The sequence below is a fragment of the Rhamphochromis longiceps genome, linkage group LG1, assembly GCF_057381845.1.
Source record: "Rhamphochromis longiceps isolate RC_006_pf linkage group LG1, R_longiceps_female_GT1.1, whole genome shotgun sequence".
NCBI lineage: Eukaryota > Metazoa > Chordata > Actinopteri > Cichliformes > Cichlidae > Rhamphochromis > Rhamphochromis longiceps.
Genome location: NC_140557.1, coordinates 12,035,943 through 12,059,608, shown reverse-complemented (window position 1 = coordinate 12,059,608; position 23,666 = coordinate 12,035,943). Strand labels below are relative to the sequence as shown.

The window sequence follows — 23,666 nt, the reverse complement described above, 5'->3', positions numbered from 1 at the left end:
GGGACATCACAGGTCAATCTGCAAATCTACAACAGGATTGCAAAAACATAAGGTGCAGCAAGTTTCTGTTAAAGTCATGACCTCAATCAGATTGAAATGCTGTGGCAAGACCTTAAGCCGTGCATAAATATATTCTCACAAACCTTAAAGAACTGAAGCAACAGTGTAAAGAAGAGTGGGCCAAAATTCCTCCGCAACAATGTGAGAGACTGATTAGTTTAAACAGTAAATAATTACTTCAAGTTACTTGAATTTATTGTTGCTAAAGGTGGTTTTAAACGTTACTGAACCATGGAGTGTACTTAGTTTATCATACACTGCTTCTGCATTTTGGCTGACATCATGTAGTATGTCATGTGTTGTTCATCTGAGGTTGTGTTTAAATCATTTTAAAGGGCTAGATTTTTGTTTTAAATTCTGCTCTCATGTGTAAAACCTTAGAAATGAATGAGAGTGAACTTCGTCTGCCACCTGTTAAAGGGTAGGAAGGAGATTTTATAACTCTATTTTGAGATGAATTTATTACGGAGGGCTTAAAATATACACAATTCCTTTTTTTTATTTGCCCACTTAAAAGAAAGAAAGAAATATTGTAGTTTCCTTGTCATGTACTCTCTATTTCTGCAGGAAACAGGGTCCCACACATCGATATGCATTTAAAAGCACATTTTCTCTTTTGGCTCAGAGTAGTTCTTCATGAGATGTTAAGGTTAAGTGACTTACTCAAGTGGACCGCAAACAATATGAAAGAAAGGATTTTTCATTTCTCTGCTTCACATACATGAAAGAAGACCTGATGGCTGGAGGATTCACTTGAAGTGCATATTTAATATGAGTTCTTGAACCAAATATGTGTCAAGAATCATCTACAGTAGATTTAGTGCTTGTTTTTTTTTTCATCAACAGCATACAGAAAACCAACTCTGAAATATCCAGGTTGAAGCTGAAAACTTACGGTCAGTGAGAGTGGACTCTTCCACAGTGCCGCTAAAGGGTCCTACCACATTTGCTCCATTAGACTGCACTGCCAGCTCATAGCGAGTGAAGGGTTTCAGTGCCCCAAGCAAAATCTCTTGTGCAGAGCTGGAATATACAAAGATGAGAGTCCTGAATGGGTAGTAGTATAGGTTATGTCGAAATCACATGGAAAAACACACATGTGCTGTCTTAAATGACAGTGGTCTTCTGCTACAACAGCAGAAGACCACACCAGGTGTCACTCCTGCCTAAGAAGAGGAAACTGAGGATATAATTTGCACAGTCTCACCAAAATTGGACAATAGAAGATTGGACATCTATTGTCTGGTGTGATGAGTTTTTATTTCTGCTGCAACAGAAGATGGTAGGGTCAAAATCTGAAGTAAACAAAAAGATAGTTTGACAATGTCGATAGTTCAGCCTGGCGGAGGCATAATGGCTTCAATCTCATAGTCTACCCGAGTATTGTTGCAGATACTGTTTGTCAATTATTGACCTCAGTGTGCTCATCTTTCGATGGCTACTTCCAGCAGGATAACGTGCCATGCCACAAAGCTCAAATCATTCTGGTCCTGAACATAAGCTCGCTGTACTCAAATGGCCTTCATAGTTACCAACAGACAACCTTTGATATGTGATAGAATGAGAGAGTCTCATCTCACATGTGCACCTGACAAATCTGCAGCAACGATGTGCTGCTATCATGTCAATATAGACGAAAACTTGTAGAAATACATCTAAGAACTTTTAGAATTAAATGTCATATTATTTTTAATATGACATTTAATTATATACTCTGAAGACTGATAATGAAAATACACTGTCTGCTAGTGAATAGAAAACAGTTTCTTTTAAGAAATGAATCCAAGCTGCTCTTAGAAAAGAAAGCAAGCAAACAGGTGTTTTTAAAGCGGTTTTCAAGGGGAGAGGGTTAATCAGTTCAAATACCAAGAGTGTACAAAAAAACACAGGGATCTGTAATTCTTAGGGCCAATTTCATTCTAACAATATTACATCTCTTGAGGTTATACGTTATTTCTAAAGATGTTTATCTGAGTATTAGAGTTCTTATTAAAGTCCTTTTTATAGTTACTAAGACCACTTTTAAATAGGCTTAGTCAAAGTGACTTTATCAGGATTTGCGCCATTCAGGTGCAATATGGCTTACATATTGCATACATCATTGAATTTCACATGTGTAGCCTGGTATTCTGACCTGGTGTAATAGGAAACCATGGATGCGTTGGTGGTTCCTGCTGGGCTGCAGCGCACTGTGTAGTCGATGATGTGTACATTGTTGAACCGCGGTTTCTCCCATCGCAGCCAGATGGAAGTAGAGCTGTTGGCTGTGGCTTGGATATTGCTCGGGGGCAATGGAGGTGGTGGCCCAGGCGTTGTTGGTGCTTTAACATGGAAGTGAGCTTTACTTTCTTTGATTCTTGGAAAGTGTAATTTTTGTTTTCTTTTTCATCACACCATAGAGGTGATGAAGGTCAAGACATAAATGTGTTGCATTCATTCATTTATTTGTGCATGTACAGATTCAAAAAGAAGGCTTACGTGCATGAGGCTTTTCTGTCTTTCCCTTCCACACTGCAGCTGCTCCATCTGTCTGTTTATTGAATGCCCATAGCCTCACCTCAAACTGTCGGTCAGGGCCTGATACCAATATACAGGAACAGAAGGAGACACAATGATATTCCTATTATGCACAACTAGAGATCTCTAAGGATGGTGCATGCTAACAACAATGGGCATTTGTGGTGGTACCTGTAGCCAAATGCTCTAACGTGAATGATATTTTTCAAAGAAATGTTGAATTTGTTTTTTGTTTTTTACTTTTCATTTTACTTTTCTGCCAAGGACAGGGGTAAATAAAAAACCCAGCAGTCATCTGCCTTGAATCAAACATTCCAAAAACGTACCCAGCCCAGTGAGGAGATGATATCTAGCCTTCTTACGGAGCCTGATGGTGTGTGTCTGTGTCGTCCTTTCCCCATTGGCCGTCTCTTCAGCCTCGACTTCTCGACAGGACAGCTTGTAACCAGAGACCAACGTGTGATTGGGTGAGGGCTGCCATGTGACATTAAGTGTGTTCACACTGGCTCTAACTTTCAGCTCATTAGGAGCAAAGATCACTTGAAAAAACAAAAAATGAAAAAAAAAAGGAATTAATTCCAGATACATGTATTATTTAAATGAACCATCAGACTTTCATGACAGCTATAATTTCATAAGATGCTTATAGTGCTGCTACCTGATATCCCATGAGTACAGTAGGCAGTTCATCTATTCTGTGTTTTATAGTATAGTGTGAAGTTATGTGAGTTCCAAAACCAGGAGAAAGGAGAGTGAAGGGTGTGCCCATGCATGGATCTAATTACTTAGAGTTGTTAATGTTGTGAGACATGTTACAGAGGGATTTTTCAGTCCAATATTATTTTTCAGGCATCTAATATTATCTATCTGGGACTGTTGTTGATGGCTTATTGGTGCGGCTCTCCAACACAGGCCCAGTTTCTTATTTAGCTCCATTGGAAAATTAATTTCCCATCATTGATCTAGATTATTTAGGTGTGATTTACTTGATTTTGGAGCTATTGTCTGTATTGAGATGTCTGTCCTCTCTCTATTATGATGGAATTAAATGGCTCAGCTTGAAAAATTCAGCAGCCTCGGTTCTTTCATGAAATGATGACCAAACTAAAAAAAAGACTAAAAAAACCCAAAAAACATCCTTGTTGTGAGCAATTTTGTGCAAGAATGGTTTTGTGGTGAACTAAACCTACCAATGATGTCAGAATGTGCAGAATTAAGCTTGCATCTATCTGTGATGAGAGGCTTGTGACAGTATGACAGGATATAAATATTTAATGGCATCGTCCTTTGCAAAGCTTCAGTGTTAGCTAACACATTGGTAGGTGAGCTAGCACACTAGATATAACTTATATTGTATTTGAAGATGGTGTTAAAAGTAGTTAATATGAAGATATCCTGGCAGTTTGCCCTGAAAATCAACCCATCATTTTGTACTGATAGTGAGCCAGTTCAAATTGCACCAGAACAATCTGGATAAAGAGTTCTACTGGTAAGAGAAGAAATTCAAGATGAACTGTGCCTTCAAGAAGAAAGATGCAGTTTATTGCCTTACTTTAGGGAAGTTTATTTCAGTTTATTTTAATCATGTAGAAAATATTTAACATTTCACTTTAAACTATGTTTGTTAAGCAAACTATTATCTAATGTCTTTCTTACCCATGCTGTCATCGCTATCAATGGGAGGTGTCTTGTGCTGAACCCACTCGGAAGGAACCCCAAAGCCAATGGCAGTTCCAGCAGCTATTCTCAGTAGGTAAGTCTGGCTGGGTTGCAGCCCTCTCAGTGTAAAATGTGTCTCATTCCCCCCCACCTCCATGGAAAACACAGAGCCCGCTGTGGGAACACATACCAATGATGTGAGCCATGAATAGAGCACGACTATTATAGGATTTTTAAGACTGATAAAGATATTTGATGATTAAAAAATATTCTTCTATGAGCAGACTGTTAGACATATAAAATGTAAATGTTCTCTTTATGTTCTATGGAATGTGGGCTCTATTTTTCATAAATATGATTAACATTACTCCTATTAAGTTGTTTTAATAATTATTTGAACTATTCTGCATTTAATAACTTACACACTAAAAATAATTTACATTAATAACATACAAAGAATAAGAGATGCGTCAAAGGTTTTCGCATTTTGTTTTGGCAACTTACACTGTCATTCAAGAACTGAGTAAATGCAACCTAAAGAAACTTTAATGTATAAATCAATGGAAAATGAAAAGTATTGAGAAACAAAAAGGTATTATATTAAAAGTCATTAAAGTGGCAAACAAGAAAGCAACAGAAATGTAAGAACATTAACCAAAGTGCTATTGGGCAACAGGTGCGACGAGTCAGCTGCTAGTATTTCTTGTTTTCTCTGTGCAGCTTATGTTAGGACACTTACGCTGATCTAAAATGCTGTACTCAATGCGGTAGTGGGTAACAACTCCACGACTCTGCTCTGAGGACAACGGATGCCACTTCACCTTGACGTCTGTGCGGGAAGTGCTAGCTATATACAACTGAGGAGGGGCACTTGGCACTTCAAGAAGGAAAAAAAGAATCAAGTGAGATTTCTGACACATATAAGAAACCTATGCTATAGATGTGCATGGTTACTGGACAGAAGAAAAACACAAGTTGTCCAATTCATATTTTGTCAAACTTTAAGCATCACAAGATTTTTTTTAATGTTTAATTAAATGTGTACTGCATTTATGTGGCAATGGTATGGAAATTTGAATTGCACTTTGAATAACAGTTGAAAGGAAAATGCTCAATTGAGTTTACATACTACGTCTTTTTCAGTGATACCACTAATAGTCAATCAATCAATCAATCAATCAATCAAAATTTATTTATATAGCACATTTTTAAGACCAAAGTACACCAAAGTGCTTTCCAGTAAAATCGCAGTACAAATAAAATCACAATAAAATATAAATTACAAATATATAAAATATAAGATAATTACATAATCTAAATACAGAGCCAGATGTAAATTACCCTAATTCGCCTTAAATGCCAGATCAAACAAATACGTTTTTAAACGTGATTTAAAAGACTGAATGGAATCTGACGCGTGCAACAATAGTAATGACTCATGAGCGCTTAAATGTCCTGAGTAGTTGCAAGGTTGACAAGCTTATAATATATCTTCTTTGAGTGACTGAAGCAACTCAGGCTGTTCTTACTATACCTTTGCAGCTCTATTTTATCTGTATATCAGTGTGATTACTCACCATCCTCCAGCATCTCTACAGTGATAGGCAGAGACGGGCTGCTAGCACCCATGGGAGAGTAAGCCACCACAAATAATGTGTAGGTAGTATGGGGCAGAAGCTCTCTGAAGAGATATTCAGTGGTGTCATTGTTCATTGCAAATTCATATTCCCCGTTATCAGAGCCTGAAAGTTGAAAACGTTCAAATCAAATGTAAGCATGCTTGCCATGTGGCCTCACATACACAGATTTGTGACACAAAGACAGACCTGCAGTGCTGTGGCAGTGCACCGAGTAGCCAATGATTTGATCTGAGTTGTACTCAGGTTTCTCCCAGCTGAGCAGGGCAGTTGTGCTGGAGTATGGTGTAGCAGAAAGGTGGCGAGGAGGGCTGGGCAGACCTTCCCTCACAATGACCGTCAGCCTGGCAGTCGCACAGGCTGTGCCAAGCCAGTTCTCTGCTATGCACTGGTAGTAGCCTGCATCTTCCAGAGCCAGCTGGTTAATTAGCAGGACTCCGGGGCTTTGGGTCTTTACTCGTCTGAATGACTTTATAGGCTGGCCATTCTTCAACCAGTGCAACACTGGAGGAGGTTCTCCAGAGCTGTTACACAAAAACCTGGCTGTGTTTCCCCGGGAGAGGGACACTGTCTCTGGGCCCTGAAGAATCACTGGGGGGGCTGGAGAATTAGAAGAAAAAGTCTGAGGTCATTCCATGTCAGTTCATGAAGTGGCTACCATCTGAACACCTCAGCTTTGCCTGAAAAAATTGAAAGATACACTTCGTAACCCTTTTAATCCCACCGGCGACAATTGTTGCCGTTTTAACCCCCCTATTACAATTGCACATATTGTGTGTAGTGCATGTAAAGTGCATGTAAAATGCATGCACTTATTTTGCAAGGAAAAATTTGGGATTAAGTGGGTTAATAGGAACTATGGAACATTTCAGGTCCCTACTGTCAAGTATTTCAACAGATGTAGGTAGGCTTGTAGGCATTTTTATAGCCTTGTTTCCTTAAGAGGCTTTCTCTAAAAATGCTCATTTGGATTTGGTACATGTTGTCATACTTGAGGAAAAGCATACTTTAATGAAAATTCATAGAGCCAGAGTACCAGATCTTCACCATGAAAAAACTGGAGGGACCTAGCGCTTGTACTTTTTTCATGATAATGAGATTTTAATGTGGACCCTTAGAAAAAGAAGAGAAAACATCTAATAAAACATTTTTGAGAAAACTAATAACAGTAGGTGCATGGAATTTGCAAGAAGTGCATCTTTCAGTTTTATTATAGACATGTTTTTTAAAGTAACATGAAGCTATCACAACTCTAAGTTTTAGCCTACACCTCCCAATATGCAATGCAGAAGTCTTTTTGCCTCCTTTACTTGCATTGTGAATGACATGTCTTACAAAACAATATACTGCTAATCCTACTACTACTACAACTACTATTAGTAATAATAATATTAATAATAACTACTTAATTATTGTCAAAAAATGAGAAGAAGCATGAACCAGAGAGTGAAGAACTTCCTGTACCAAAAATCAAACCGAATGTCAGTTTATAGATATTCACCAGCAAGTGAGAAGGCCAGACACATTTATGTTAAATGTTTCAAGCCAAAGTTAAAATTGCTAAGTAAAACACATTTTCAATTTAAAATCAAAATGAGCTTTGCTAGTTTTGGTTTTTAATAGTCCATCTTTAATATAATATATTAATTCATCTAATTTAACAGACACCAGCTAGGCATGCCCATCTTTTTAAAAGAGCTCTTTGACATTAACATTAGCAGTTAGACGAACAATTCCATAACGGAGAGTGTTATATTTATTGAAGATTTAAGAGACTGTGGTTTATGTATGATTCCTTATTTTCTTTCTCCTCCTCCTGATTAATGAACAGAGGTCTATGTGAAAGCCAGTGCTCCTTCAGAAATGCCTTAAATTGAGAACCAACCTTTTGACATTGGTGTCTCCATGAAAAAGCTTTAATCTTAATATAGAGAACATAACACAACTCCTACCGGGTACTTGCAGCTCAGCAGCAGCAATGACAAACTCTCTGGTCCTGGGCTTGTTGGCTCGGCAGACATAAACACCAGCATGGTGACGCCTTGTGTCTCTAATCACCAGGTTTGTTGCAAGGACGACCACATCAGTAGACATGGGCTTTCCGTCTGATCAAAGAAGAAAGCAAGAGAGAACAAAGGAGATCGTGCTGATGGGAGAAAAAGGACACTGGCCTTGAGAAAAATTGAGCTCATTTCGCAGGCTTTCAGTTGCCTGAGAAACAGCACAAAAGACAGAGATGTTGCTTTGAGCATGGAGGGATTTGACCTGTAATCACAAAAACTGACCAACAGGTGGCTCTGTGACTTTTCAGTCTGGGATCACTGAGCTCTCTGCATTGGCACACTCCTAGGCTCTGTGTGAAATCATTCCCTATTCACTATATAGACCCTTATTTACTTTGTCCGCCATTTTGAGGAGGATTTATGGCCACCAACTAAAAAATACGAGGTGAAAAAGAAATGGTCAGTATTTAAGCTCCAACGGCCACGTTGCAAATGATAACCAGAATGACCAATGCATATATAGTCTTCTAAGAATTGATTCTAACAATGATTCTTTGCAAATTCAAATGTTGCTGAGTCACAGGATGTGAAAGGATTTTTTCCCCATTAACATTTCATGTGTGTGTATGGGTGGGTGTGGACAAATGGTGGAGGTGCGAATGAATTGATGTGACAAATCACCTTATGTAAAGCATGACTCAATGCAGGATAAAGCAGTTGACAAGAGACAGCTAATATCAACTTTACACCTGCAGCTACTGCAAATCTGATCCTCACTTGCTGATGTTTGTTCTTTGCGTGTGTTTGGCAGATAAACGGCGAGTGAGGCACTGATAATGACAGACAGATGCAGTAGAGTACAAAAACAATAGGCTAAGAGGCACAGAGAGAAAAGTGTAAGATAATTTGCCAGTATTACCTTGTCTGCTCCAGGACACCAGTGGTTTCGGCTGGCCTTGAGCCATACACTCCATCACGGCAGGATGTCCAAGCACAACTGAAGCATTCTGAGGTGGTGCCACAATCACAACTCTGTTCAGGGCTTCGGTCGAGCCTATGTCAGCGAAAGAAATGTAAGCTTTGGCAGTCTGGACCAGTAAATATCACATTAGACAGTGGTGAACCCATTGATCCTGATCTCGCTCTTCAGGGTTGCTGCCAAGATTTACAGCTCTGTTAACAATTCAAATACACACTTTTTAAACCAAGTAGCTGTCACAGCAGTTTTGCATCAGTCAGATTTGCATATATACAAATAAAATCATTATCAAGTATTTAGAAAAATTGTGTTCTGTATTTCATTTAAATCCTACCCTGCCTTCAGGCTAAACTGCAGAGAGGTTTGAAGCTGTATTCAGAGAAATTCATACAGCTTGCATTGAAACGTCTTGATGCATTCTCAATCATCCAGGTAAGTAAATCTCCAAAGGTTGATTCTGTTCATCTGGACGTAGCGTTTTGTGGGAGAAACGTTTCGTCACTCATCCAAGTGACTTCTTCAGTCTCAGCTGACTGCAGGTTTCCTCAATCTTATAAACAGTATATTTGCATTTCTCCCACTGAAAATGCTACGTCCAGATGAACAGAATCAACCTTTAGAGGCTTGCATTGAAACATTTGAGTCCTCCAGACTCATTAAAATGGTGGATGTAGATATGACCAGAAAGTGTTTGACATTAAGCATTTGGTAGGATGGACACTGGAATGTTATTATTTACATGGAGCAATGTGAACCTTCACTAACAGATTTTGGACATACACCAGAAATCAAGCCTACACAGAATGCTTGACTGAGGGGAGAACATAAGTGATGCTTCTACAAACCAATTTCTGAAAAGGTTGGGCGCAAATCTCATAAACCCGCATTTAATTCCCAAAAGCACATAAAAACATATTGAATGATAAAACAGAGGCAGTTTCTTACTTTATGAAATATATTTGAATAGCTCATTTGCTTTGCAACAGATCGGTAATGCAATTGGGTATAAAAAGAACATCTTGGGAGAGGAAAATTCTCCCAGAACTAAAGATGGCAGACATTCAGCAATCTGCGAAAATCTTTCTATGAATTATGGAACAATTTCAGAATTATGGTTCTCAGGGTAAAATTCTTAAGACTCATGCCTTATTATTTACAGCATATAATATCATCATAAAAAGAATCTGATGAAATATCTAGGACGAGGCAAAAAAGGAATACTGGTTGCCCATGATCTTCGGGCCCTGAGGGGGCATTCCATTAAAAACAGACATGGTTCTGTTATGGCCTCACACCCACATGTTCTAAACTAGAGGAGAGTGACAATCCAGCATCTTATCAATGCTCTGTTCAGAAGCCTGCATGTCTGCTGGCATGATGGTGCATCACTGCCAAAGGAACTGGAAGTTTGCACATGTAGAAAGGCACCATCTGTGCTGAAAGGTGTGGTTTTTATAGCAACATAATCAGACAATAATAAACCACATTCCTCTCCCAGAAGTCCAGTAACTGGTCTCCTCAGTTACCAGATGTTTATGGGCTGTGGTTAAAAGAAGAGGAGATGCTACACAATGATAAAGATGACCCTCTCCCAACTTTTTTGACATGTGTTGCTCTCTTTAAATTCAAAATGAGATTGAAAAAAAAAAAGAAAAAAAAATTATATATATATATTTTTTTTCTTAAATGGTACATACTCTCAGTTTAAGCATTTAATGTGTTTTCTACATTATTATGTGAATAAAATATGGCTTTATAAAATTTGTAAATCATTGCATTCTGTTCTTTTATTTACATTTTATACAACACCCAAACTTGTTAGGAATTGGGTTTGTAAACGATAAAGAGACTTACTATCCAAAGAAAAAGGAGAACACACAGTAAATGGGTCAGGCAATAGGATGGTTAAACTCACAGACCTAAGATATACCCATCTTCACCTTAACAGACCTTTACGTTATTATTCAAAGTGTATTGTCTATGGGTTGAAGAGACACAAATTGCTTCAATGTTTTTGCTAAGGTACATCTGATGTGAGTTGGCCTTTCCACTCACTCACTCACTCACTCATCAGCTGCTCATAATGGTAATGTTCAGGACAGATGCCTGCCATTCTGCAAACACATTATAAATTAATAATCAGGACTACAAAGTTATGCCTTGGTTATGCTTAAAGCTTAAGTGGGTCATATTGCTTTTGTAAGGACTGCACTGGATGGTGTACCTTCATATAGGGCCTGTGTGGGTGCGGTAAAAAAAATAATAAAATAAAGACTGTAAAGAAAATAGAGGAAACTAGAAATTGTTGGTTTAAAGCAGCTAAATGTCCTCTATCCTCTATGTGAATTAAGTATATGAAGTGATGACCTCAATATCAAGCTGTAAAAACTCCATTATGGGTGTTGACCCATTTGTTTTCATAGATGTGATAACAAATTAAGTGATGGCATTAGACCTGACATCTGTTTCATGTAATGAATTGCAATAAGGACTTAAGTAGTCCCCTCCTGCGACAGAAGGCCACAGGAGGAAAGTATCTATGCATCTATGTCATTTTAAATGTGAGCATTCATTCATTTCTACAGCAAATTTTCAAAATGATCCCTACCTACTCAGTAAGGAGAGAAAATTGATTCTGTTCATCTGGACATATCATCTTCAGTTGGTGAAATGTTTCATCACTCATCACAGTGACTTCTTGACTCACTTTTAAGCTGTCTGCAAGTTTCTGTTACCTTATTAACAGTACATTTGACCAAAACTAGCACCACTGACTACGTTTTAGTCAATGGTGCCGTGCCTGACCTTCAGTGGTGCTAGTTTCAGTCATTATGCAAATGTAATAATTTAAAGGTTGGGGAAGCCTGCAGTCAGATGAGACAGAAGAAGTCACTTGGATGAATGAAAAAATCTTTCAAGGACTAAAAACGTTACCTCCAGATGAACAGAATCAACATTATGGGGTAGCCTTCTGACAGTTTTTGCTGTGGAGCATACAAACTTCCCAACAGATTAGCAGTGATTTAAGTTTAAACTTTGTTGTAATTATTCAATAACTTCCAATATGTTTTATCAGATAGGGAGAATGAGCCTTGATCAGCGACTGACATTATGAACAAAACATATAGAAGTATATTATAGTCTGCAAACGATCACAGCATGAAAGCTTCTTTTTACTGTATATACTGGAAAAAATGTATTGTGAAGGTCAGGCAAGGCAAATGCATGCAATTTCATACACAACATAATGTAACGACCGTGGGTTAGTGGAGCTAAACTGGCTAAACTGCTCACTAGCTAAAACGGCTAGCGGGGCGCTAGCAGCTATCGCTAAACTTCACAGCGAATGGAGAGCGCTCGTGCCTCATACACCGCGCGACCCCGAGCGTCTCAGCAGACTGATAATCCCCAAATGATCCAGCAGGAGGCAGTAGTGGTTCACACCAGTCATTTATTTGCCATCTTTTTTCACACAACGTAACACTGCTGACACCGAACCCCTATCACGCTCCCACCACATAGAGTCGCGGTGTCAGCCAACCATGCCAATTCACCCCCCTCCACAGAACATACATCAACTTCACTGTGGCTTACATTAACATAACACTAACACAACATGCAAATCAAACACATATGAACTAGCAGAACGATAGAAAACACAGAGACAACGCAATACCCAGAATGCACCTGGCTAACAACCCCAGCCAGGTCATTACACAGCCCCCTCCCAAAAAGGTTCAGTGTCCCCACAACCTTAACTGTCCACAATGTAGTCCAGCAAATGTCCGGGCCGGCGTCGAGTACGCTTCGGCCTCGACTGGGAATCCATGGCGCCCCCCTCCGGGCCGGGCGTAGGGGGCGAGGAGTCCCCAGGCTGCACACCAGCCTGCGGGTTGGGGGCAAGCGGATGGTATGGCGCCAGCCGGTCCTTGTGTAGCACCACCCGCCTTCCCCGCCCCGGCATCCGGACTCTGAAGACCACCTCCGACAGCTGTTCCAGGATTTCGCCCGGGCCTTGCCAGTGGCTCATGAGCTTGGGGGTCAGCCCCCGCTTCCTCTGGGGGCAGAACACCCAGACCCGATCTCCGGCCCCCAGCATAGGACCGTGCGCACGGGTATCATACGCCCGTTTCTGGCGGGCCCCGGCTCCCTCCAATGTCCGTCTTGCCAGTTGATGCACCGTGTGCAACCGCTCCCTGAGCCGCCGGAAGTAGTCCATCTCTGGTCCACCAGCAATCTCCGGCTCAGGGGGCGCTCCGAACACCAAGTCCACCGGGGTCCGGAGCTCCCTTCCGAACATCAACGCCGCAGGAGTACACTGACTTGACTCCTGCACTGCTGTTCGATATGCCCACAAAACAAGGGGCAGGTGTTGGTCCCAGTCCCTCTGATGTTGGCTGGTCAGGATGGCCAGCTGGGTGGCCAGCGTGCGGTTGAACCGCTCAACCAGACCATCGCTCTGAGGATGGAGGGGGGTGGTCCTCGTTTTTCTCACCCCCAGCCTCCGACACACTTCTCCCAGCACCTGGCTCTCAAAGTTCCTCCCTTGGTCGCTATGGAGCTCCTCCGGTACACCAAACCGCGTGAACATCTCATCCACCAGAGTCCGCGCCGTCGTCACCGCACTCTGATCCGGCACCGCGTACGCCTCTGGCCACTTTGAGAAATAATCCATCGCGACCAGGACATACCGGTTGCCGGCATCAGTAACAGGGAATGGACCCAGGATATCCACTCCGATCCGCTCCATTGGCGCCCCAACTAGGTATTGCTGCAATGGGGCATGGGAGCGCTGGCTGGGACCTTTCTGCGCCGTGCAGTCGTCACAGCAGTGGACGTGGATCTCCACGTCCTGACGACACCCCGGCCAGTAGAACCGCCGTCTCAGCCGTCGCAACGTCTTGCCATTCCCAAAATGGCCAGTACCTGCAGCCCCATGGACCCAGCGGAGGACCTCAGGCCGCAAGGCCCGGGGAACCAGGAGCTGGAGTATGTCGCCTCCCCCGTCTGGCGCTCGCCACCGCCGGTAGATTACACCGCCATGGAGCTCCAGGCTGTTCCACTGGGAGTACAGCGACTTTGTCTCGGGCCCTTGGGAAGACACGGCGGACCAGTCTGGCCGTGTCCCTGCCTCCATCCAGTCCCTCACCATCTCCAGCGCTGGATCGCTCACCTGGTGCTGCTGTAGCTCCGCCGCGGTGAAAGGTTCCTGCCCTTCATCCACACCCTCAGGTTCTGCTGCTGCCGATGTCGGACCCCGGTCCAGCTCCTCCATGCGCCTGCAGTACCGGCACTCATCCGCAGAACAGGGGCGCCTGGACAGGGCGTCAGCGTTGGCGTGTTGCCGCCCTGGTCGGTGCTGGGCCTCAAAGTCGTACTCTTGTAGTATTTCCAGCCACCGGGCCACCTGACCCTCTGGCTGGCGAAAGTTCAGCATCCAGGTTAGGCTGGCGTGGTCTGTCCTGAGCAGGAACTTAGTGCCCAGGAGGTAAGGTCGGAAGTGACGAACCGCCAGGACCACAGCCAACAGCTCACGCCGGGTAACACAGTAATTCCTCTCGGCCCGGCTGAGGCTGCAGCTGTAGTATGCCACCACTCGCTCCTCAGCCTCTCCCCTCTGGGAGAGCACCGCTCCGACCCCCACGTTGCTGGCGTCGGTGTCCAAAAGGAAAGGCTGGCTGGGGTCAGGATACGCCAAGACCGGGGCACTCACAAGGGCAGTTTTCAGCTGCTCGAAAGCCGTTGCACAGCCCTCCGTCCAACCAAACCGCTGACCCTTGTTTGTCAACTGATGCAAGGGGCTAGCGACGGTGGCAAAGTCTTTTACAAACCTCCTGTAATAGGAGGCCAGCCCCAGGAAGCTTCGTAGCTCGGCGACGTTCGATGGGGTAGGCCAGTCCCCCACAGCAACCACCTTCTCGGGGTCAGTAGCCACCCCCTGTTCGCTCACCACATGTCCCAGGAACTTCACCTGGCGAGCAAGAAGGTTGCACTTGGCCGGGTTCAGCTTTAGTCCGGCCCCGCGGATGGCAGTCAGAACCTCTCGTAGGTTGGCCACGGCCTGTTCAAAGTCCTTAGCATGAGTCAGCAAGTCATCCAAATAGACCACGCAGCGGGCACGGGGAATGTCTTTGAGGACCCTTTCCATTAACCTTTCGAACGTGGCTGGTGCATTGCATAGTCCAAAAGGCATCACCTTAAACTGCCACAGTCCTTGCCCTATGGTGAATGCAGTCTTGGGCCGCGCCTCGGCAGCGAGCTCCACCTGCCAGTACCCACTGCGGAGGTCTAGCGAGCTGAACCAACTGGACCCAGCGATGTAATCCAGTGCGTCATCGATGCGAGGTAACGGGTAAGAGTCCTTGCGGGTGACCGCGTTCAGACGCCTGTAGTCCACACAAGGGCGCCACCCCCCTGTTTTCTTCCGCACCATAACCATAGGTGCGGCCCATGGACTATCCGAGGGTTCAATGACGCCATTAGCTGCCATCTCTTTTATCAGTCCCTCGGCAGCTTGGCGTTTGGCGAGGGGCAGGCGGTGGGGCCGCAGCCGGATTGGAGCAGCTGCTCCAGTGTCTATAGTGTGTTGCACCAGGCCCGTCCTTGTGCAGTCCTCTTCCCTGGCGGCAAAAGTGTCCATAAACTCTGCCAAGAGGCTCTGCAACTGCTGCTGCTGTGTCGCACTGAGGTGCACCCCACTTCGCCGCCCAAGCTCCTCTACTGCCGCGACAGTCTCAGGTGACGGGGAGACTGCCGAGCTAGGCGGTGACTCTGGCTGCGGGATGTTGGCCCTGCTTACGTCCACCCCCTGGGTCCTCTTCCGCACCCCTGCCGCCCTCGGCCCCTGGCTGTGGCATGGAGCTGCGGGGCGTAAGGGCTTTGGGGGTGCTGGTGGGGTGGGGGTCTGTCCCTGGCTACCGCGGCCCACTTGAAGCTGCACGGTCTCAGCACCAAGGTGGATGGCAACTCCCGGTACATCGACCCGTGCCCCCCAGTGGGCCAGCAAGTCCAGTCCAACAATGCACTCGTCAGTTATGTCGGCAAGCCAGAACTCATGGTTCACACTGTTCGTTCCCACCACCACCTGCAGAGTCTTTTTCCCCGGCATCACAGTCTTTTCTCCTGTGACAGTGTACAACGCTGTGTGAGTAGGGGTCCAGTCTTTTGGCAATGAGCCACCCGTCTCCGGGAGCACCCCCCTTCGCAGCAAGCAGATGGTGGACCCCGTGTCTACCAGGGCCCGGCAAGACCGTCCATCAACTATACAGTCCAGGTACAGTCCACGGGTGGACCCACAGCGGCCCACCACGGGATGAGTGTCATGGAGAGGGTTTAACGATTGGGGTGGGGGTTCCCTCACTGTCCCACCCCGTGGCCGTTTCCCGTCGGTGATGTCACTCGGCTCCGAGGACTAGGTGCGGGACAGTTCCGGGCGAGGTGACCAGGTTCCCCGCACCGATAACAGCAGTCCGTCCGGCGCCTCCGACGTGGAACTGCCTCTGATTGGGCTCGTCTGGCCTCCTCCTCCTCATCCGACTGGGACGCGTTCATCTCTCGCTCGACCATCCTGGCCGATCGTCGGGTCCCTGGCTCGCCCCGCAGCACCTCCTCAGCCCGCTCAGCCTCCCTCAGTGCCTCCTCCAGGTCTCGGGGGGATGACAGCCGGACATGCTGTCGCAGCCTCTCCGGTGTGAGGCCCCTCAGGAAGGCGTGGAGACCCAGCTCCTCTCGTGCCGCTCCTGGGAATGTCGGGTAGCCCCGTCGGGCATAGAGGCGGACGTCCGCAGCAAAGGACCCCAGGCTCTCTCCCTCGCGTCGGCGTCGGCAAGCCAGCTCCTCCCTGCTCTGTTCGGCTGGTGGTCTCTGTCCAAACCGTCTGCCGAGCGCCGTGGTCAAGGCCCGGAGGTCGCGCTGCTCCTCTGGGGGCAGGTCCAGCAGAACCTGGAGCGCTGGGCCCTCCAGTGCAAGCGCCAGGTGGGTGGCAGTCTCTTCTTGACCCCACCCGTTGTGAGTGGCAGCCAGCGTGACTTGGGCCAGATACGGCTCCAGCTGCGTCGCCCCAGTGTAGTGCTGTAGCTTAGCAGCCGTCCTGCCAGGAAGCTGTGGTGCGGCCCCAGGAATCCCCTCCCGTTGCAGGGAGAGCAGGGGGTGGCTGTTCCGGGGCGCGCTGTGGCCCTCTGGCCGCCCCAGCTCGGGTCTTCTCCGCTGGGTCTCGGCAGCCATGCTTTCCAGAAGCGAGCTGTTGTCTCGGATTACACGCTCTAATTCGCCTATGGTCGGCTCCATAGTGTCTGCTAGACACTCATGAATCCCACTTCTGACACCAATTGTAACGACCGTGGGTTAGTGGAGCTAAACTGGCTAAACTGCTCACTAGCTAAAACGGCTAGCGGGGCGCTAGCAGCTATCGCTAAACTTCACAGCGAATGGAGAGCGCTCGTGCCTCATACACCGCACGACCCCGAGCGTCTCAGCAGACTGATAATCCCCAAATGATCCAGCAGGAGGCAGTAGTGGTTCACACCAGTCATTTATTTGCCATCTTTTTTCACACAACGTAACACTGCTGACACCGAACCCCTATCACGCTCCCACCACATAGAGTCGCGATGTCAGCCAACCATGCCAATTCACCCCCCTCCACAGAACACACATCAACTTCACTGTGGCTTACATTAACATAACACTAACACAACATGCAAATCAAACACATATGAACTAGCAGAACGATAGAAAACACAGAGACAACGCAATACCCAGAATGCACCTGGCTAACAACCCCAGCCAGGTCATTACAATAAGCTTAAAGTGCTTGACATTATACACAAAAGCTTAGTCTTAGACATCAGTTCAGAACAACCATTTTGCTTTGACCCACTGAAGATTAGTTACTGAAAATAATGAAGATAAAGTCAAAAAAACAAAAAAACAAAAAACAAGAATTATAAAACAGTCCCAAGAATAATAAAACAGCATTTATCTTCACATTTAAACATGCTTTTTGATTAGACTGTGCCAGTGCAGTAATGTTCTTTTCAACAAACATCACAGTGTTTTTTTTCCCCAGACTTCCTTGATTAGAGTTGTATAATTCAACAGAATTATACCAGACGCTGTGTTGGAGCGACAGGGTTGTTTTGAACGTCACTTGGAGTTAAGTTGAAAGAGGCATACGGAGCTACTACTGTACATGTCAGATGGATGAGCAGAGGTCCGTTTTTGGCAATGATTTAGCCAAGAACTGAGCTCTTGCCTTAAATCCAAGAATTCTTAATCTTTCAACACATGCGTAATATGCACTTCTAGGCAGATACTAGTTGCTTTCGAATATAGCGTTCCTGCAAGATCTTATTGCCCTACTCAGTGAGTTCAAGTTAGAGTGGCAGGGTGAGGATAAATATGTAATCAGCATGATCAGCTCAGTAAACAAATCTGAAAGCAAGCTACAATTGATTTCAAGTGGGCTGCAGTGCTGTTGCCTGTGTAGCTTTAATATCAGGACAAAATACATAATATGAAGAGTCAAGTTCAGAACATTTTACCTGAATCTAAGAAGTAATTTACTCACTATGCACCCAGCCTAGTTGGTTTGAAAACAGTTATTTGCCTTTTCAGAGTGGTGCAGGTTCTGATGTTGCATTACCTGCAAAGCAGTATCACCCTTCTAACTGGGTAATTCTGCTGAGAATGAGATTCTCACACTGCAAAATAACACTCGGGTCAGCTGGTATTAATGGAAAGTTCTAGAATCTACTTCAAGAGAAAAAGTATTCCAACCTTAGAAGATGTGCCTTGAATTTGAAATCGGTTTTGATCAACACATTTGTGTAAATATGCTGTATCTTCCAAGAAGATCATCAACTCATGCAGTTTCACAATGATGGAAGAGCACCTATCCAGACTACAAGTGAGTAGTTGCCTCCTCTCAGTACCGGGGATTCAAGTAAGACAGAGAAATATATTTACATTCCATTTAGAGAACTTAGAGAACAAGCATTTAAGAAAACATTAATGGTAAATGGCCTGTATTTGAATAGCGCTTTACTTGTCCCTAAGGACCCCAAAGCACAACCAGTCATCCACCCATTCACACACTGGTGATGGCAAGCTACATTGTAGCCACAGCCACCCTGGGGCGCACTGACCACTCCACTCAAAAAATGACCTCAATTATTTCAGAACTACAGCCATTTTATACAATTTTATGCAATTATCCATTTTCAGAGGCTCAAAATAGCTTAGTTGTAAACCGAAAAGATTTTTTTTAAAAGCTTTTCCAGTCAACGACCACCTGAAGATTACGACACATGAACATCACCAAATACTGTGTTTCTTCACTTGAGATGGTCTGCTTGGCCTTTACTGGAGCCACCTTCAGTTACTGCTTATTTGTGGGTCTTTCTGCATTAAGTCTCATATTTAATGACGGAGAAACCCCTGAGTTGCTTTGGCATTATGCTTTGGGTCATTATCCATTGTGAAGCACTGTTCTATCAGTTTGGCTTAATCTGAGCAGAGAGTATAGCCCTGTGCACTTCAGAATTCATCCTACTTCTTCCTTCAGCAGTCACATCATTAATAAACACTAATGACCCAATTCCACTGGCAGCCATGCATCCCCATGCTATAGCATTACCTACCACATATTTGGCAGATCCTGCGGTATGCTTCGGATCATTGGCTGCTCCTTTCCTTCTGCATACTTTTCCTTTCCCATCATTCTGGCACAGGTTATTTTTTTTCTGTCCAACCATAGTTTTGACTCTTTAAGATGTTTTTTTATGGCAAAGTCTAATCTGGCCATTATGTGCTTGAGTGTAATCAGTAGTTTGCACCTTGTTGTGAATCCAGTTTCATATCAACTCATTGTGAAACTGAGTTCTTGTCTGAAAGACCAGAACTGGGCTTTGCATTCCTCCAGATCATTGATTCGGCCTCTCTAAAGTTTTTAGAATCTTTCTGATAGGTTGATTTTGTTTGTTTTTACAATAGCGTTCCTCACTTGCACATCTCTCTGGACCTCATATTAGAATTACTGCTTCATTTCTCATGAAATAACAAAGTAACAGGCTACACCTGGCCATGAAATTGCTTGTCGGCATTAATTTTGAGCCTCTGAAAATGGAGGACTCTCTGCAATCAAATAATGATTATGACTCAAGTGAAGCTGTTCTTGTCAAACATATTATAGACTTAACTGTATCTGTGCTGCTTTCAAATTTACTGTGTGCATGTTAAACATGTTGGTAGGCAATCAGTATTGGTTAGGGCTCTCTGATTGGATTGACATATCTTGGCAGATTGGTAATTTTAAAAGTAGATCATGGTTCGAAAATAGGTTGGAAACATCGTGTAAAAAATTAATGCACAGAGCTATATGATGTGCAGTCTCTATTCACTGACATTAGTTGGTTTACTGTATATGTATAGTATCAGCTGTTCCTAGATTTAAAGTGACCACAGTCCTGAAATAATCAGAGTAAAAATATCATTTAGAAATGTATTTTCAACACCAACAGATGCACTGTACTTTCTTGTAATGCATTCCATTACAGTGTAAAGCTGCTGCCATAGAAAGTGCATCACTCGGATGTGTGACCTTCACTCTACAGATTGATGTTGGTGCAGTTTGAAACTAGAAGGCTGTTTGCTAATTCATCTGCTGAAGGTGACAAGTTTCTCTGTGATCACCTTGAGACATCAGCATGATGTACCATTATGATTTCTGAGCCTGTCATGTCAGAAGCCAATCATGTCCCAATATGCATATCCATTTCACACAAGCGTAAGCTGAAGACTTTAAATACATCAAATTGACTTTTGGGCAGAAAAAAGAAATGTAAAAAAATAATTATAATTAATATAATAATTCAAAATGTGCTTTAAAACTCACTACAGCTATAAACTCACATGACATGAAAACTCCTCAAGTGTCATTTTGTTAGCTGTAAATATATCCAATGAATTTTAAGCCAAAACTCATAAGAATGGAAAGATAGGAGTTCTCAGTGGTACCTGCCTGTCAATCCAAACACTATAAAGGACTGCAACAGGCCTTACCTGTGGTGACAGAGAGTCTGGCTTCATGACTGATGTCCTTCCCGGCAGAATTGGATGCAACACAGCGGTAGACACCCTCATCATCCTTGGTCACCTCCAGAATCTGGAGCACCCCATTAGGAAGGGAAATGAATCTGTTGCACACAATAAAAATAGAGACAGAGATGACAGAGAAAGAAGGATTTAGAAGGAATAGCAGAGAGAATGAAAGATAAGGTTATATAAATGGCTTAGTGCCCCATAGGATGAAGCATTCAGGTGATCAGCTTTGTAGGTTGCTGCTCCTGAGTCCCCATAAGACACCATCTTTGTTCAGGAGAAAGTACCTTTGTGTACAACCACTTTAGAGCTGAGTCAGACAACACAAAATAACTGCAATTCTAGAACTTTGGGATGTAAGCTTTTCATAGTATCACAAAATACCCCAAATGAAGGCTGTTTTAATGGCTACACTGTAATATGTGTAACATGTGTTTTGCATACAGAATCTCTCTGCACTGTTAATACTTCCCATATTTTATATCATTGCCTCTCCCTCCCCTACAGAGGTCATTACTTCAGACAGGCAAATCAGACCAGTGGAACCCAGGCAATATAAAGCCATCACACCACCTCTTATAGCTGTTATCATAGGCTATTAATCTGACCATAATGTGACCAGCGGTAGTCTGTTCATGAAGGATAAAAGAGCAGGCGAGTGTAAAGGAGATAAGAAGAGGAGACAAGGAGAATAATAAGAGGTACCAGAAAACAAAGGATCCAAAAAGAAAGCGGTAATAAGAGAAAGCATCATTTATAATGAGAAAATTTGGATAGATAAATAACATTAAACACACATATTATGAAAGAGAAAAGCTAGTGATGCTTGAACCATTTTTTGGTTGATTTTAGTTTAACGACATTATTAGAGCCTGAGGTGGAAGAGCCATGTCCCACCAATAAGACCTTATGAGGAGCAAGCTGGTTGTGGGTCAAGCAAGGCTACAGCAGCCATTAACACTTTGCCTGACGTAATAAGGCTGGAAACAAATTCCAGGGTCAGGAGAAATGTCGATATTGTTAAGTGATCCATTAAATGGGAATATATGTGTGAGAAAACTGGGAGAGAGACTGTTCAAGGATGTGGCTATCATGATGTGGCTGTTCCTTTATGATTACCATACCATTCTGCATTTCCATTAAAAACTGAAGCAGCTACATTCAGGGACAAACAAAATTCGCATTCTTGTTTTGAACAAAAGACTGACATGTCTTTAGTAACTAGCAGCAACATCCAAACTCAAAGAATTCAAATGGAGGGCAACATCCAAACACTCTTGTACACAGTTATAGTGAGTAAATCAATATGAAATCATATACAAAATGCAGATCATTGGGAATATTTAACATACAATAAAAAGCCAAAGCAGAACTCCATAGTTACCTTGTTCCCTCAGGAATCGCTACTTCATCTTTTTCCCAGGTAATAACAGGGGTTGGTATTCCTTCAATTTGGCATTCAAAGCGGGCAGCCCCTCCTGTGGGCACTTTTTGTGGAGATGGCTCCAGACGGAACTTCGACAGACCTGCAGGTACAGTAATGATATAGTTCAGAGGGTTATTGATCAAAGCGTCTGCCCACACCTGGTATTACATCTGGCCATGGTCCACAATTTCTCCAGCATATCTTCAGCATACCTAGTGCACTTATCCATGGCTGCAAAACCAGTGCAAGGGATCTACACACTCGATAGCTCACACTTGATAGCTCAAGTCGTAACTTAATACAAACAGTACTAACCTCATCATTTATTCTACTTACAGCTTTGTTCAGACAACCCAGTGAATGTGAATTGTACGTGAATGTCACTTCTGCAGTCTGTATTTAAGACTTCCAGTGTTTGTATTACACCCATTGTAGGGCTTTCAGTGGTGCTGTTTTAATTTTTGTAATTTGATTAAAGACTTGTTGAGGCCGTTTAAATGCCCTTGAATGTCCTGATTAGGAGAAATTTAGGGACTTAATCAGGCTTGGCTCTATTTGTCTGTCCAGGTCGACTCTTGGCAGGACTCCAGTTTTCAGTCTTTATACAATCACAGACACGGGAATGCTTCCCTCTGAATGTAAAGCTGAGCACCAGGGGGCAGCAGTGAGTACCGTCTGAGGGCCTCTAACCTCTGACCCCAACAGGCTGTTGGAAGAGAGAACAAAACAGACTGGCTGTCCCAGCCTCTTAGTTTGTAGCCCTGACTGAGAAGTAGGGGAGTGGGGGTGGATCAAAGGAAAGTGCAGAGAAAGAAGTCGGGGAAGGCAACTCTAAGAGGAGAAAAGTAAGAAACAAAGAAATAAGCACAAGGGACAATAAAAATGCCCAAAACATAAAATGGCTAGAAAATCCAGTGTGTAATTACATTAACCATATAATAGGCTGTAAAAATTTACTGTAATATCATAATAATATCATATGTGTTTCTTTGAATGTTAAATAAGCAGAGGCATCTAATCAGCCAGTCTTTCTGGTTTACATAAAACACTTTCTCCTTGTGGAACTAATTGCCAAACTGGATTTGCACAGCCTCAAAACATGTAAACATCACCCAAAAGTGTCACAAACATAAATGTGTGAATGTGTGAAACAGCAGCTATTAATAAAGTTTTCTGAAATATTCTGAAGATAGACGTCCTACATTTATCCCCTCCACTGTGTATTTAAAAATAGAATTTCTGCTACTTATCACATGAAAGGCAAATGCCAGGCCATCTAATAAATA

The 23,666-nt window shown here is 43.6% G+C and overlaps 1 protein-coding gene across 2 annotated transcripts in view; it reads right to left on the bottom strand.

Annotated features, from left to right (window-relative positions):
• Nucleotides 1-23,666, bottom strand: part of igdcc4 (immunoglobulin superfamily, DCC subclass, member 4) — a 59,161-nt gene that overhangs the window by 7,697 nt on the left and 27,798 nt on the right. For both annotated transcript variants that reach the window (XM_085382980.1, XM_085383047.1), the window contains exons 3-14: nucleotides 22,339-22,480; nucleotides 20,916-21,049; nucleotides 8,796-8,930; nucleotides 7,826-7,978; nucleotides 6,063-6,473; nucleotides 5,814-5,978; nucleotides 4,976-5,113; nucleotides 4,234-4,410; nucleotides 2,904-3,116; nucleotides 2,539-2,637; nucleotides 2,195-2,381; nucleotides 956-1,083 (exon numbers count right to left, since the gene is read on the bottom strand). In XM_085382980.1, coding sequence (XP_085239106.1) covers nucleotides 956-1,083; nucleotides 2,195-2,381; nucleotides 2,539-2,637; nucleotides 2,904-3,116; nucleotides 4,234-4,410; nucleotides 4,976-5,113; nucleotides 5,814-5,978; nucleotides 6,063-6,473; nucleotides 7,826-7,978; nucleotides 8,796-8,930; nucleotides 20,916-21,049; nucleotides 22,339-22,480 — 2,082 coding nt within the window. The remainder of the gene's footprint in view (nucleotides 1-955; nucleotides 1,084-2,194; nucleotides 2,382-2,538; nucleotides 2,638-2,903; nucleotides 3,117-4,233; nucleotides 4,411-4,975; nucleotides 5,114-5,813; nucleotides 5,979-6,062; nucleotides 6,474-7,825; nucleotides 7,979-8,795; nucleotides 8,931-20,915; nucleotides 21,050-22,338; nucleotides 22,481-23,666) is intronic.